The sequence below is a fragment of the Perna viridis genome, chromosome 10, assembly GCF_037379345.1.
Source record: "Perna viridis isolate PV_CMFRI_1.1 ecotype Kerala chromosome 10, ASM3737934v1, whole genome shotgun sequence".
Lineage (NCBI taxonomy): Eukaryota > Metazoa > Mollusca > Bivalvia > Mytilida > Mytilidae > Perna > Perna viridis.
In genome coordinates this window covers 1,761,583-1,777,335 of record NC_142454.1, presented here as the reverse complement: position 1 = coordinate 1,777,335, position 15,753 = coordinate 1,761,583, and the positions used below count along the sequence as shown (strand labels likewise).

Below are 15,753 nucleotides of genomic sequence, written 5' to 3'. Positions count from 1 at the left end.
ATTTGGAGTATGGCCATGGGTAGTAAAATGTAAAACAAAATCGTTAAAAAAAAACCAATTTAGCAGAATTATTGGCAACTCAACATCATGCATAGTTAAGCCTCTGTGAATGTAAGGGATAATTATACCATGCGTCTGCCCCATCTCCAACTTCAAGGTAATTATATACCAGGTTACTCAATGTTCGAAAAGGTTATTTTGTATTTCAAGAGTATTACAGCTCTCAACAATATAAACTTGAACTGTAAATCGAATGGGATGAACTCAAATAGGGCGAATTAACCTATTTCCGGAGAATGATGAAGGTTCGGTTTAAATTTAATATTTGTAAACAACTTCCGGTTTGAATTCATACACGTGAAAAATTTCACAAAAATTCAAAAATGTTGAGACGAGCAAAAAAGAGACAACAAGGAAGTACCAAGGACAATGTTCATATAGAACATTGTCCGAATAAGAAATCCATTCCCCTCGGAAGTAAAGCAGATGCAAAAGAAACGTCAGAAAGGATTCTAGAAGAAACTGTTTTCGGTGGAGAAGACAAGTTGGTTGAAAGTTTCCAAAAGAAAGGAACAGATGCTAAAGTTTGTAAACAAAGTTACATATATCTTCTTCCTTTAAAAATATTCAATTATAGGTGGTTATATTCACATGCATAATTTAAAAACCTTAAATATCAGGGTTGCTGGACGCGCCAAATTAAAACATTGTGCGTCCATGGGATGCGTCTACACAATATCAGATGCATCCTAACATCAGTAATTCAATTAAAAATCATTAAAACTATCCTAAAAATCATGAAAAACTCGGATTTTTTGGGGTTTTCTTTTTGACAATCTGGACAACCGGAAGTTTACTAAGTAAATTACACATGATGTTCATCATACAATTTTTTTTACAAAACAAAATTGAGTTTGCAATACAGGTATGTAAAGATTTATAATGTTTAATAAGTTGTCAATGCCAAACATAAGATTTTATTTTTGATATAGTTTTATTAAGTTTATTTTTTTAGCTAACCTGGCCAAAGGCCATGTGAGCTATTGCCACCACTTAGCGTCCGTCTTTGTCTTTGTCATCGTCATTAACAATTATACAAAACTCTTCTCCTCTGAAACTACTTGACTAACTAGAGCCAAACTTGATATGAATGTTCCTTGGGGTATCCTGTATAGAACTGACGTGGAGATTTTCGATTCATGGAAAAACATGGCCGCTGTTACTAAAATTAGATCATAGGTGTCAGACAGTAGTTTTTTTTGCATATATCTCCAAAATACCCACTATGGGTACTTCCGTATATCATAAGACACTTTTAGTGGGTAAAAGAGGTTAAGCTAAAATCTGACTAGGGTAAAAGTGTTCTGCATGATGAGATCTATCTGTGGTCAAATTTTGGTTTTAATCTGTGAAGCCATGTTGGAGTTATTGCCCTTTTTCAACGATTTTTGCTATTTATAATGTTACATGTATTTCTTTCAAAAATCTTCTCCTCTGACACTACTCGACCAATTGAAACTAAAGTTGGTATGAATGTTCCTTGGGGTATCCTGCATAGTGGGTATTTTTGATTCATCGAAAAACATAGCCGCTGTTACTAAAAATAGGACATAGGTGTCAGACAGTAGTTTTTTGCATATATTTCCAAAACCGTTAGGTGAAGCTAAAATCTGACGTGGGTAAAAGTGTTTAGCATGATAAAATCTATCTCTTTTCAAATTTTGGCTTTAATTTGTTAAGCCATATTGGAGTTATTGCTCTTTTTCAACGATTTTTGCTATTTTTAATGTTATTTCTTTCAAAAATCTACTCTGACACTACTTGACCAATTGAAACTAAACTTGGCATGAATGTTCCTTGGTGTATCCTGCATAAAACTGTTATGGGGATTTTTGATCTGTCTAAAAACATGGCAACTGTTACTAAAAATAGAACATAGATGTCAGACAGATGTTTTTGCATATATCTCCAAAACCGTTAGTTTAAGCTAAATTCTTTCAGTAGCTGAAATGATCCTTGTTATTAGGACTACAATAGTCTTCAGGAATTAAAGTTGTCAGGCGACTCCTTGTAAGAGTTATTTCCCTTGAAAGGTGAAGAATGACTTATTTTTAGTTTTCAGTCAATATTTTGAAAACTATGATGGATTAAAAGAAACTGTCAGTTGTTGAAATGATCCTTATGATAAGTCCTACCAAAGACTTCTTGAGTAAAATTGTTGGACAATTTCTTGTTAAATTTATTGCCTTTAAAAGGCAAAATTCAAACAGGTGAGCGATTCCTGGTAGCCTCTTGTTATTACTTATTGTATTTATGTTGCTAAGTGTACTCGATTTGATTGTATTTTTAGCTTAAATGTTTTTTTCTTCATAATTTGATTTTATTCAGAGTCCTCTTAAATATGTGCAAAAGGTATATTATTTTGCTCCACATTTCATTATTTACAAAGATATGCCATTTGTATATCATCGGTTCCGTATAACATAAGACACTTCTTAACTCTAATAAAACAACTTCACCACCCAAAAAACAGATGACAATGATAAATATATTACATAATGGAACCAATTAAATGTTAATTTACCAATGGTATAATGATTGAATACATATTGAAAACTATGGCCGAAAAGACTATGCTCTAAATGACTATGGCCAAAAGTACTGTGTCCGAAACGTTATATGGCCGAGATGACTAGAAAGGGTTTGACAATTAGAAAATGAATCCTGATTTGGTATACCACTATTTTGTGAACATCAAATCATTTTCTAAAGATTAATTTCTACTCCACAATTACATTTAGTTTGACAATGCTGTCTCAAATTTGTAGAACCAGGTGTGTAAGCAAATTTTAAAATTATCACTGTTTATTCAAAATGAGTTACCTCCCCTCCAGTCCTCACATTTCCTGTAATTTCAACAGTGCATTATTTTTCCCATAAGTTTTGTTTGCAATAATTAAAAAAATTACTATTCCTTTAAAATTTTGATGATTTTGGAAATTCAATATCTACATTCTTGAATACATGTATTTGTTACATTTCCTCATATACTACATCTCGTGGTGTGGATTTAATGAAAGAGTAATCAAGGGAACCAAGGTTATAGCAGTAATCAAAAGAATGTAATCCAGGGATAAAGACCAGACATGGAAAACAGACATACACAATAAAGAACACACAGTAACTAAAATCATACATGCAAAGTAACAAAAGTAAATGAGCAACTCGGACACCACCAAAAACTTGGAGCATGGACCAGTAATAGTTGCCAAAGTTTCAACCAACATATTCTCAGGACTATACAGCATCATGCCGTCACAAAATCCATATTAGGCTTATTTAGACAAATAAACTTACTGTACTGTCATTCTTCAATTTCATAACTTGAATACTAACCCTCTTCAACCAACATCAATGGGAAGAAGGAAAGATTTGCTCAATGTATTCTCAAATAGCAATGAGTTTGAATGCAAATAAAAGTTTTTGATTAAACTTAGGAATTTTAATTAGGTTTGGAGGAATCCAATACAAAAAAGGGGGCTTACAAACTTCAATCTATTATAGTGCATGCACATGTTCACCTGAAAAAAAGGCACTAAAATGCTTATTCATACATTACTACAGTAAAACCCATGCAACTTGTAAAATATGTCCTGAAAATGTTGGTTCACACAAACAGAATAAGTTAGTTTTCAAATAAAATAAAAACATGGTGAGTTTACTCTACACAATTTAATATGGATGACATGCATAATTGCAGTGAGATATGGTTTTGTATGATTGTACATACATGTATGTAGCACCAAGTATGCACTAAAATAATGACTGTAGCGTTCAAACTGGTTTTAAACCAGGAAAAGGGTGGGATCTACCAAGTTCATCTGGGACTCACCTTTCCAAAAAGTGATGAGTCCCAGGACTCACCATGTAAAATTCCTAGTGAGAACCCTGAAATATACCGGCCAGAGAACAGATCTCGCCATATTCAAGACAGCAGCATTTCTTGCCGATGAATCTGTTCACCAAAATTTTATTCCGAAATGAAAGCTATTATTTATAATCATAAATTTATACCACCTTTCATTGTGTCAGCCCTTATTACATTTGTACCTTTAAATATGGTATAATTGTCATGGTCCAGAATGTTTTTTTTTGTGCTATAATTGGCTAGCATTCATAAGGAACTTTGGTTACATTATGGTAGGGGCTATGTTTTACAGGGTGTTAATAGGAGAGAATATGATAATGTCATGTTTTGTAAGCATTTTGGAGCCATCATATTGTTAACTATTTTTGCCATCCCTATCTTGGAAAAGGCTACAGTATTACAAATCCCCAAAAAAATACCAATCATATAAATGGCAGATTTTTGTATTTTGTACACGTTTCAAAAAGGAAACTCTCATCAGCAGCTTTAGAATCAAATTTATAGGAAAATCTCAATCCAACAATTATTTGTATACATGAAGTACTCATACCAAAACTATCAAAATAGGGAGCCCAATCCATTACAATGTAGGGTCTGTTTAAATGGTGCATAACTTTGGTCCAAAATTGCATGAAATATCTGCCTCTGGATATGAAACCACAATAAAAATAAATCGATTCAGTCTATTTTGTTCTACTGTAAGATAGTACAAATGTACATGTATGTCTGTTAGTTTTGTGCTTTATTGTTTATGATACATGTATGTTTTTTCTGCTTAACTATTTATTGTAAATGTGCTTGTGCTAACAAATAATGTCTCATGTTTACATTTACATGTACATTGTTCATTGTATACTCCTTTTTTTTGTATGTAAATCTATATGTGTATGTACATGTTATAGTTTAGAAAACATCATTATATGTACAAAGTTGTAAATGCTTTGAGATAATGCCATGTAAAGAATGCACTATTTTCAGCTTTTTTGTCAACAATTTTTTGCTAAACTTTCTTTTCAATGCTGTATATTGATTAATATAATATAATGGATATGATATGGAATGACATTGAAAATCCTACATGTAATTACCTATCCTAATTTTGAAGGAAATGTTACCAGAAACAGAGATTATTTTGCCCTAATCAAATTTGTTTTCATTTACATTATGCAATTATTCAGGAAGGAAAGAAAAGGAAGTCAGACAGTAAAAGACCTGTATGGGAAGATGAAGATGATCAATCTGGGAGGTAAGTACATGTAGTTACAGCTTATTAAGTGACACATTTTATCAATATACACTGTAGGTAACAGTGTATTATTAATACATCACCACTTCAATATTGTTTAATTATCTTTATTTTATATTTTCACCTGCATTGACACCAAAGGAAGAGGGTCTAAATAACCTCAGACTCCATCTACATGTATCTGTCCAACATACTTTTAAAAAGGGTACTTATTTAGTGTAACCTTTAACACAAACTGCATGAAACCAATGTTTGTCAAGCTTTGCACAGTGTTTCATATGCTGACAAATATATGGATGACACAGATGTTCCCTATTCCTCCTACACTAAATGAAAAAAGCCAATCAAAATCAATGTTTGAACAAATACAGAAAAACACTCCAAAATTTCACGAGAAAACTATTTGTAATGGTGATGTTTTGACAGTGTTGACATATTTCAAAGTACGATCAATCATTATTTATGGTAAAAATTTGAATTTCTAGCACTATTTGTACACTTAGTAATGTTTCCTCTTTTTGTTACAAGTAGTTTATAATGGTGTTTCTTATATTGTCCCCATATCATGTCCTCACTGAGACAAGCCATATTAGGCCTTGGCATTATTTTTGTACATAATAAGAGACCAATATGAAAAAAGCCATCCAATAACGCTACAGTATTGTATATTCTATGTATATGAATATTTTTAACTTTCAAGTGTTGCTGTAAAAAGGCTTGGTAAATATGCCAGGGAGAAGATAGGGGATGGAGAGATATCAACAGACCAGTATGGAAAATTATTACAAACTAAGTAAGTTTCATAGGCTATATGGTATTCACATGGGTATATTTGTTGTCCTCTTTTGTGAAATGACAGGTGATCATGAATGTCCATCTGCTTGTTCATGGCACTTTGCCAAACTCTACTTTCTGCAGATAAATTCAGGTGCATTAAAAAATTTGTTATCAAAGAATGCTGGGGCATGCATTGCGACTTCCTTTTTGACAAGGTGAGGAAATAAAGAAACCAAACAGCCCACAAAGAGATATTTGGGTATAATTGCCATCAGATTATGGAAAACATCTCAAAGAAGCCTGCCTTTCCACATGTAGTAAAGTGAGTTTAAAGGTCAATGATTAGCACTGCGACTAAATAACTGTAAATCAGTTAAATTAAAATTCTGTTTAAAAAAATTGTTGCAATTGTTTTAAGGCTAAATGACATTCAGTATTAGCAGTGTTAGCACAGAAAACTTTTATGGGGTTATTATACTGTCAGATTAGTAGGTTTTTGGTTCTTCATATTCAAAATTTCCAAATATAGCCTGATTTTTACAAAAAATCACAGTTGATTGCAACAAAATTGGAAAAGAATTTACATTAATTGAATTTGCGTACAAAATTAGGTTTTAAAATTCTAGATATATCATATAACCTTAAGATTTGCCTTTTTTTTTCTTTTGTAGACACCAAAAAGTTCATTCCACACCAAACTGGGCAAGACTCACATCAGAAGGATCTGAACAATCAGAAGGTAGGTGGAGAAAATTGAAAAGATAACCACCAATTTTCTTGGTTCGTAAAAGCAACCCCTTCTCACAAAATACAGACAAATAAACCCACAAATACAGTTTACCTATATTTTTGTAGGTTTAATGTCACACCCCTTCCCCCGCATAAAAACAGAAAATCAAATTACAGTTTTCTTATGTTTATATAATGTATAATTTTACTTGATGTCACTGGTCTGATTCTGCCAAACATGAAGAATGGAGATCAGATAGCTATTTACTGTAAAATATTCATTTTCACAGTTTTTTTCCAAGTGAACTGATTGCAGGTATTGATTTTTGTGATTTCAAAAAATGTTAAGCCATTTGCAGTGTTAAAAATCAATTTCCCAGTTACTATTTTCCACAGTGTTCTTTCCATAGTGAAAATTATTATACAATGAAAAATTAAAAAGTTGTCAGAAATTTCCTGTTATTTACAGAGGATTCTGATGTAGAAGATTTATTACAGTCAACAGGTGATTACATCACAGCCTCCAGATCTCTACCTAAAGGTGTAATACAGATGAAACAATGTACAGATGGTAATAAAGACTCCCCTACTACGGTAAATATATAACAATGTGCAGATGGTAATAGAGACTCCCCAACTACGGTAAATATATAACAATGTACAGATGGTAATAGAGACTCCCCAACTACGGTAAATATATAACAATGTACAGATGGTAATAGAGACTCCCCAACTACGGTAAATATATAACAATGTACAGATGGTAATAGAGTCTTCCCAACTACGGTAAATATATAACAATGTAAAGATGGTAATAGAGACTCCCCAACTACGGTAAATATATAACAATGTACAGATGGTAATAGAGTCTTCCCAACTACGGTAAATATATAACAATGTAAAGATGGTAATAGAGACTCCCCAACTACGGTAAATATATAACAATGTACAGATGGTAATAGAGTCTCCCAAACTACAGTAAATATATAACAATGTGCAGATGGTAATAGAGACTCCTCTACTACGGTAAATATATAACAATGTACAGATGGTAATAGAGTCTCCCCAACTATGGTAAATATATAACAATGTGCAGATGGAAATAGAGACTCCCCAACTACGGTAAATATATAACAATGTACAGATGGTAATAGAGTCTCCCAAACTACGGTAAATATATAACAATGTAAAGATGGTAATAGAGACTCCCCTACTACGGTAAATATATAACAATGTACAGATGGTAATAGAGTCTCCCCAACTACAGTAAATATATAACAATGTACAGATGGTAATAGAGACTCCTCTACTACGGTAAATATATGACAATGTACAGATGGTAATAAAGACTCCCCTACTACGGTAAATATATGACAATGTACAGATGGTAATAAAGTCTCCCAAACTACGGTAAATATATGACAATGTAAAGATGGTAATAGAGTCTCCCCTACTACGGTAAATATATAACAATGTACAGATGGTAATAGAGTCTCCCCAACTACAGTAAATATATAACAATGTGCAGATGGTAATAGAGACTCCCCTACTACGGTAAATATATAACAATGTACAGATGGTAATAGAGTCTCCCCAACTATGGTAAATATATAACAATTTGCAGATGGTAATAGAGACTCCCCTACTACGGTAAATATATAACAATGTAAAGATGGTAATAGAGTCTCCCCTACTACGGTAAATATATAACAATGTACAGATGGTAATAGAGTCTCCCCAACTACGGTAAATATATAACAATGTGCAGATGGTAATAGAGACTCCCCAACTACGGTAAATATATAACAATGTACAGATGGTAATAGAGTCTTCCCAACTACGGTAAATATATAACAATGTAAAGATGGTAATAGAGACTCCCCAACTACGGTAAATATATAACAATGTACAGATGGTAATAGAGTCTTCCCAACTACGGTAAATATATAACAATGTAAAGATGGTAATAGAGACTCCCCAACTACGGTAAATATATAACAATGTACAGATGGTAATAGAGACTCCTCTACTACGGTAAATATATAACAATGTGCAGATGGTAATAGAGTCTCCCCAACTACGGTAAATATATAACAATGTAAAGATGGTAATAGAGACTCCCCAACTACAGTAAATATATAACAATGTACAGATGGTAATAGAGTCTCCCCAACTATGGTAAATATAAAATTTATGGAGGTTGCTAATTTTGGTGTATTGTAGCAGTTTGACTTAAAACAACAAAATAAATTCCCCACCAGGATGAATATGTCGGCCCAAGGTCACCCATTTGTCTACAATGAATGACAAGGAAGCCCATCTTACATATATTTCAGAATGCCATCTTACATGTATTACAGAATAACACCATTGTATTATACACCACAGGTGTTTTTAGAAAAGCAGATGATGCTTACCCTACTGGTAGACCTGGTCCATTCTCCCAGTTTTTATTGTTGTCATTTACTTTTGTTACTTTGTATTATTTTAGTTACTTTATGTTCTTTGTTGTTTTGTTACTTTGTATTATTTTAGTTACTTTATGTCCTTTGTTGTGTTTGTTTGTTTTCCATGTCTGGTCTTTGACCCTGGATTACATTCTTTTGATTTCCACTAGAATCTTGGTTCCCTCGATTACTCTACCAAATATGTGATTATACAGCAGAACAACTGTGACAACTTTGTACAATTTCATGTTTTGTTCATCTTAAAGGGGTTAATAAATATGATGTGTTGTTCAGAGTGAATTAGGATACATTAGGTTACTTACTTGATCTCATCTTTTCTTATAACATGTATGAACTAGATAAATTTTTTTTTTCAGTGTAAATTGACATCAGTAGAGTTTCATCCAACAGCTCAGGTGATGTTAGTTGCTGGTATGAACCAGACACTCAATCTATTTCAGGTAAGTATTAAACCTCAGATCAATCACACATGTAAAACAATGCTGTTAAAGCAGGGGGAAAACTAAGAATTTTCAAGCTGGTAGCCCAGTCCACAGTTCGGTCAAATACTCTCTGTATATTCAACTGAATTCTACCCATAATTTTGGTTGCCCAGCTCCAAATCAGGTAGCTATGTGATGCTAGGCCACTGCTAATTTTTGCCCAGACTTTTGTAATATATCTGACAGTAAAATCATGGAAACATCACTCTAATTCAAAAGTCAATGGCAAAGACAAAGCATTTAAATTTGAGACAGAAAGAAGACAAATGGTGAAGGTCAAGGTAAATTGTAGTTAATGTCTGAATACACATACATGTACAAGTCAACAATGAACATTACAGCATTAATGATTGAATAATAAATATAAAATTAAACCATAGTGCAGGTGCACTGGTATTATATGCCTTTCTAGAAACATTTGCCAAGTATTCATATATTACTCATCTAGAAATGATTGTATTGATGTTGTTATTTTACAACTGCTAGAATTTTTTTTAATTTTACATTTTTTTTACAAACTCAGTTTGGATATATCTTGATAAAGTCAGATATGTGTGATACAGTTGTTGCAATCAAAAGCCTGTAGTTTATTTAAAAAATTCTCAAAGTAAAAATTAGCTGTTAAGAATTGACATCATAACAGAAAAAAACATTATGATGCCATTACTCATTGGCAGCTTTATAATCAGAGGGCTTTTTGTGAAATGGATCATTAATGCATTATTTCCATAAGTAAAATAATACTTTGTTAATCAGTGAAGTAATTACTTACCTTTATTTCCATAGGTAAAATTAGACTTTGTTAATCAGTGAAGTACCTTTTTCTCAGGTTGATGGTAAGAACAACCCTAAAATCCAAAGTATATTTATGGAGAGATTTCCAATTTACACGGCTCACTTTAGTGCTAATGGAGAAGAAGTTATCTTGGGATCATTTCATAAAGGTTTTCATTATTATGATATGATGGCAGGGAAAATGGTCAATGTTCCTCCAATTAAAGGTAAGGGAAAATGTGTCTGTTTTTTTTTTTGACAAATTATAAATGAGAAAAGATTCATTTAGATTTGTCAAAAATAAGGTTTTACCCATGTATCTTATAGTGAAAGCTGGTCTAGTAGCTGCTCGACTGTCTGTCTGTCTGTTACAATGCAGTTTACATTTTTAGTGTAATGTGTAACTCAGAAAGTATTTAAGGGTTGTATCTTTATTATTCAAACTTTGTGCTGTTTTTACATGTATAAAGATGTTAAAAGATATGCACCTCCTATTGTGGACAAATACAAAAGTATTACATCCCAAATCAAAAAGTTGGATATTTATTAGAATCAAATTGTCTGTCTGCCTGTCCATCTGAATTTGGTCAATGATATGTCAGCACCCAATGGATGGATTGATATCAAGTTTTGTTGTAGGTTTACATAGATAGGACTTATGTTGTTAGAGATTTTGTTGCTGTCCAACTCATCTTCCTATGTTATGGGACGTTTTCACTCTGTCTGTCCTTCCTTCTTTTTGTTATGCAAAACCCATTTCTTATCTGACATTTACTCTTCTACACCACAGAATGGGAGGGTATTTTCGTTACAATGTCTTTTGTTTTGAAAGTTGTTTCCTTTGAAGATACCACCAAACGCCATATCTATCAAATTTTTTTTAAATATGATATATGTGCATATATTTACCCATGGTAAAAAAAAGTCCGTATGAAAAAGAAATATATAACTTTATTAACACTCATGCCAAATTCTTGTGTGACACTGCTAAAGAATACTTCTCTTGTTACAAACATTCAGATAAAAATCAATCACTTCCTTAATTTTAAATGTGAAGTTTCAGTTAATTATTTTATTTTTCTGTCAGATTATAGATTATTGACATCTGTGTATTTTCTAGATCTCAGATCGAAGGGTAAACATTCAGATTAATGATTATTTTTGCTTCTCATGCTTAATTTTATTTGTGATTCTTGTTGTAATTTTCCTTTTTCTTATTAGTACATATATCTTTTTCTTATTAGTACATATATTGAAACATAATAGTCTCTAAAAATTTGCATATACAAGTATCTCTGTGATTGAGGAGATAAAGAATACAAATAATATACAGTATAGCAGTTGTTTAATGACAGAATACAGCACACACATTGAGATAAAATTTTCTCCCAGTTAAATTGTATAGCATTTTACATATATTTTCTAGGTTTAGAAGAAATAGACATGAAGAGATTTGTAGTATCCCCTGATGGAAGGTTTCTTGCCTTTCTAGGATCTTATGGAAACATTCACATGTTGTCTGCCAGAGTAAGTCATACTTTGTTATACAGAGTACATTAACCAACTTATTTTTGCAGATACTGACATTTTTTTTTTGTATTTCAGGTTTGATTTCACCACTGTTTTCTGTATAAACTTACACACTGTTTAAAATGTATTATATAATGAAGGGACTTGTGTGTTTTTTCTTGTTTGCTAAAAAAACTAGAAATTAATTACTCAGGAAAATAAGCAGATTTACAGTATCTAGAAAATATCAGCATTGGTGGACATTGTAAAAAGGGAGATAATTTTGCTGTAGGAGAATTATCCATTTCTACTTTTAATGAATTGACATACAAATTCCTTTATAAGAATTGAATGAACAAATTCTCTAGCAGTGACCACGATTAGTACTTAACTTTTAGATGTATTCACATCAAAACACTCCTAAAATGAACTGAAAAAATAGGGTGAAAATGAAAACTTTCGTCATGATGACTGTCAATTACAAATTTTATTTCAATGAACAATATTAAGACTATGCCCATGGATAATTGGGTTTGGTTTAGCAATTATTATGTATTCTTATTATCTGTTATGTTTTACAGTCGAAGGAATGGATATTTTCACTTAAGATGAATGGATCTGTAGAAAGTGTGTGTTTTACCCAGGATGGTAATACAATGTACTCACATGGTGGTAAGCGTTTATTGATGCCCTGAACACACTATGAGTGTTTAATAACTTTTGGGTACTGTGGTTTCATCTATCATGGTGGGTTTCAAATTTTGTGGTAGAAAAAGACATGGTTTAAATCTGCAATTCAACATGCCAAGGATATACCTGTATATTGATCCTTATGTTTTGTTTGTCCAGCATACTTTTATTAAAGAACTGCTCAACCTGAACATGCTGAAGTTTTCAAACTTTAATAATTTATACCTTGGAATACAGGTTATATTTGAGTTTGATGTTTAGAATGTTTGAGTTCACTTTGGAAATTTAAAACACAGAAATGTTTATCACTAGTCAAAATTCTGTAGTTTTTTGTTTTAATAATATACTACATGTATTAAGCTTATAATCTTTTCAGATGATGGTAATGTGTATGTCTGGGACATGAGTACAAGGGACTGTATTCACCATTTTATAGATGATGGATGTATCAGAGGACTATCAATTGCTGTGTCACATGACAATAATTTTCTTGCATGTGGATCGGACAGTGGTGTTGTCAATTTATATGAACCTTCTGTGTGTCTTAAATCTAGGTCACCAAAACCTCAGAAAGCATTGTTAAATTTGACTACTCCTTGTAAAAAATTAGTGTTTAATTCTACATCAGAGATTCTTGCAATGGCTTCTGATAATGCAGAAAAGGCAGTCAAATTGGTAAGTTGTAGCACAAGGAACTACATGTAGAAATTTGATAATACCTGTAATAGTTTGCTTGCATACTAATGTCACCATGTACTTGATTTGTTAGTTTCTTGTATTGATGATGTTAGTTTCATTTGAGGCTGATGTCATGTGGTTTCTTCATTCTTTGTGTCTGGTATTGTTACTTGTCATCACTTACATATTCATTCATTTTTATCTTTGACAATTCAACATAAGACTGTACATTTCATATTTGCTGGCTTGACAATTTCTTCTGTGCAGATTAAGAATAAAAGAGGCATAGCTAATACATAGACTGTCACATTTTGTGCTTTAATGCTTAATTTCAGCATTGAAAAGCGAAGGAGGAAGAAACAAAATTCTGCAACCAGTTGATGCAACTCAATGTTTTCAGAAATGTGTTGTTTTTTTTTCTGAGCTGTGTTAATATATTCTGCTCTGATGTAGTTATGTGTGATAAATTGCCCTCATAAAATAATGTCTTATTATTGAAATCATGAGATTTAAATATCGGTTTATTAATACAGGTTCATGTGCCATCTCAGACAGTTTATTCTAATTTTCCTGACCCCCTTGACACCAAATTACGGATACCTGCCTGTATAGATTTCTCTAGAAACAGTGGCTACTTCACTATAGGTACACACAAAGGACAAGCACTGTTGTATAGGTAAACTTTTTACTCTATTTATGAAGGGTAATGACAAAATTACCCAACTGATCAAATCTTGGCAGTAGTCAAAATAGTCAAAAGGAAAGTCTATATAACAAATAGCAATATCAGTGTAAAAACTTGAAAGTTGGAAACCACCACGATGCTGTCATTTTTTAACAGCTGTCCACATAAATATAAATATCATGCATAATTAGAATCAGCCTTTTAAAAAAAATGTCACAGATTGTTGTTTATTGAACCCCATGGCATTTTATTGATGGAATAGGGATTGATAAAACTCCCTTGCATGATTATTTGGTGGCTATTTTATTAAATGTGCCTATATTAGGGAGGTAGACCTAGGTCAAGGGACATTACTCTTGAATTCAGTGATATGGTTGTATCATTTTCTATTTCACCAAAGGGTATCAAGCTTTCCTTTGAATCAGAATGAAATCAATCCAAGTTACTTTGACATTTGCATGAGATTTATGTAAAACTTACATTTGTTACACAAGTTGTGTTCTTTGCCTATGTCTACCTCCTTAATTTTCTGTCCAATGAAGGTAGTACATTGTAAAACAATCTATCTTTTTTCTGTGAGGTGCTACATTGAAAAAAAAAATTGTATCTTCCATATTTTTTTTAATATTTTTTTAGTATTTTATTATTGTTTTGTTTTTTTTTAATTCCAGAGTGAAACATTACACCAATTACTAGTGGAAAACTGTTCGAACAATTATTAGCCATCTGAATGAAAGTGCTGTCACTGCCTATGGCTTCATGCTAGCCACATACACAATAAATTATGGCTGTATCCATGGCTGGAGCGAAACAGCAACAATAAATGCTTAGCAATATCAGTGAAGTGTTGTGATTCAATTGGCACTAAACAAACATTTGTTGATGTTATCAAGCTAAGTTGGATGTAAACTATCTGCTACTGCTACTGAATGGCAAATATTTAGTATTTTTTTTATAGCAACAAAGGCAGCATCCTTCAAGAGATTTGTTTCAGCAAATATTATGTGTTTCTTTATATCATCCTTGCTCTATAGTACAAAAGTAGTCACAATGAATGTAAAATAAAACCATGAGCTGTATAATGTTTAATTTTTATGTTGCTGAAGTATTTTGAATTAATTTTATCTTTATATCAATGCTAATGTGAAATTTTCATACAAACAGCTGCTATATGACTGTACTCTACAGCCCAAATTTCTTTTTTCATTTTTAGGAGTGGGAGGGGGGTGAGAATTTACTAATTAATTTCTTAGGCCTAGTTTCAACTCCTGATTCCATTTTAGCTGTAACTATGTACATCTCTTTGTTAGTTGAAGACCTGTTGTTATGGTTGTTTATGATGAAAGATTGTTTTTAATAAAATTTTATTGATGCATTTTCAATGTTAATTGTGTGATGAAAATAGAATTCCAGCAATGGTCATGGTGATTACAGTGTTTCTGGGTAAAATAAATTAGAATCAGTTTTCTATTCATGATATGTCATTTTAATCAATTGATATAGTAAATTTGTCTTGTATACTTAGTAGTAATATTATCTCAAATATCTTGATTAAGTCATACAATGAAAGTAACCCTTTGTTGTGTAAGAGTAATTTTTGATGCAAGATTTTCACACAGCATAGAATACATATAAAGGAAAATTCAGGATAACTGATATGACAGAGCACACATGTCATTAGTCACTACACATTGACGAAATATCTCTATAACTTTTAATACAATAAACTGGATTATTGTGTATAATCAGGCAATAAATACTTTAGATTTACAACAAATTAAAACATG

General features: G+C 32.0%; 1 protein-coding gene across 1 annotated transcript; it reads left to right on the top strand.

Annotated features, from left to right (window-relative positions):
• Positions 1-309: 309 nt before the first annotated feature.
• LOC148604116 (U3 small nucleolar RNA-associated protein 18 homolog) lies at positions 310-15,341 on the top strand. The gene is made up of 12 exons (XM_088549619.1): positions 310-584; positions 5,107-5,174; positions 5,875-5,967; positions 6,623-6,690; positions 7,150-7,274; positions 9,505-9,588; positions 10,460-10,631; positions 11,831-11,931; positions 12,495-12,585; positions 12,980-13,278; positions 13,815-13,957; positions 14,638-15,341. The coding sequence occupies exons 1-12, from the start codon at positions 384-386 to the stop codon at positions 14,660-14,662; spliced, it is 1,470 nt and encodes a 489-aa protein (XP_088405745.1). The 5' UTR covers positions 310-383; the 3' UTR covers positions 14,663-15,341.
• Positions 15,342-15,753: the final 412 nt, after the last annotated feature.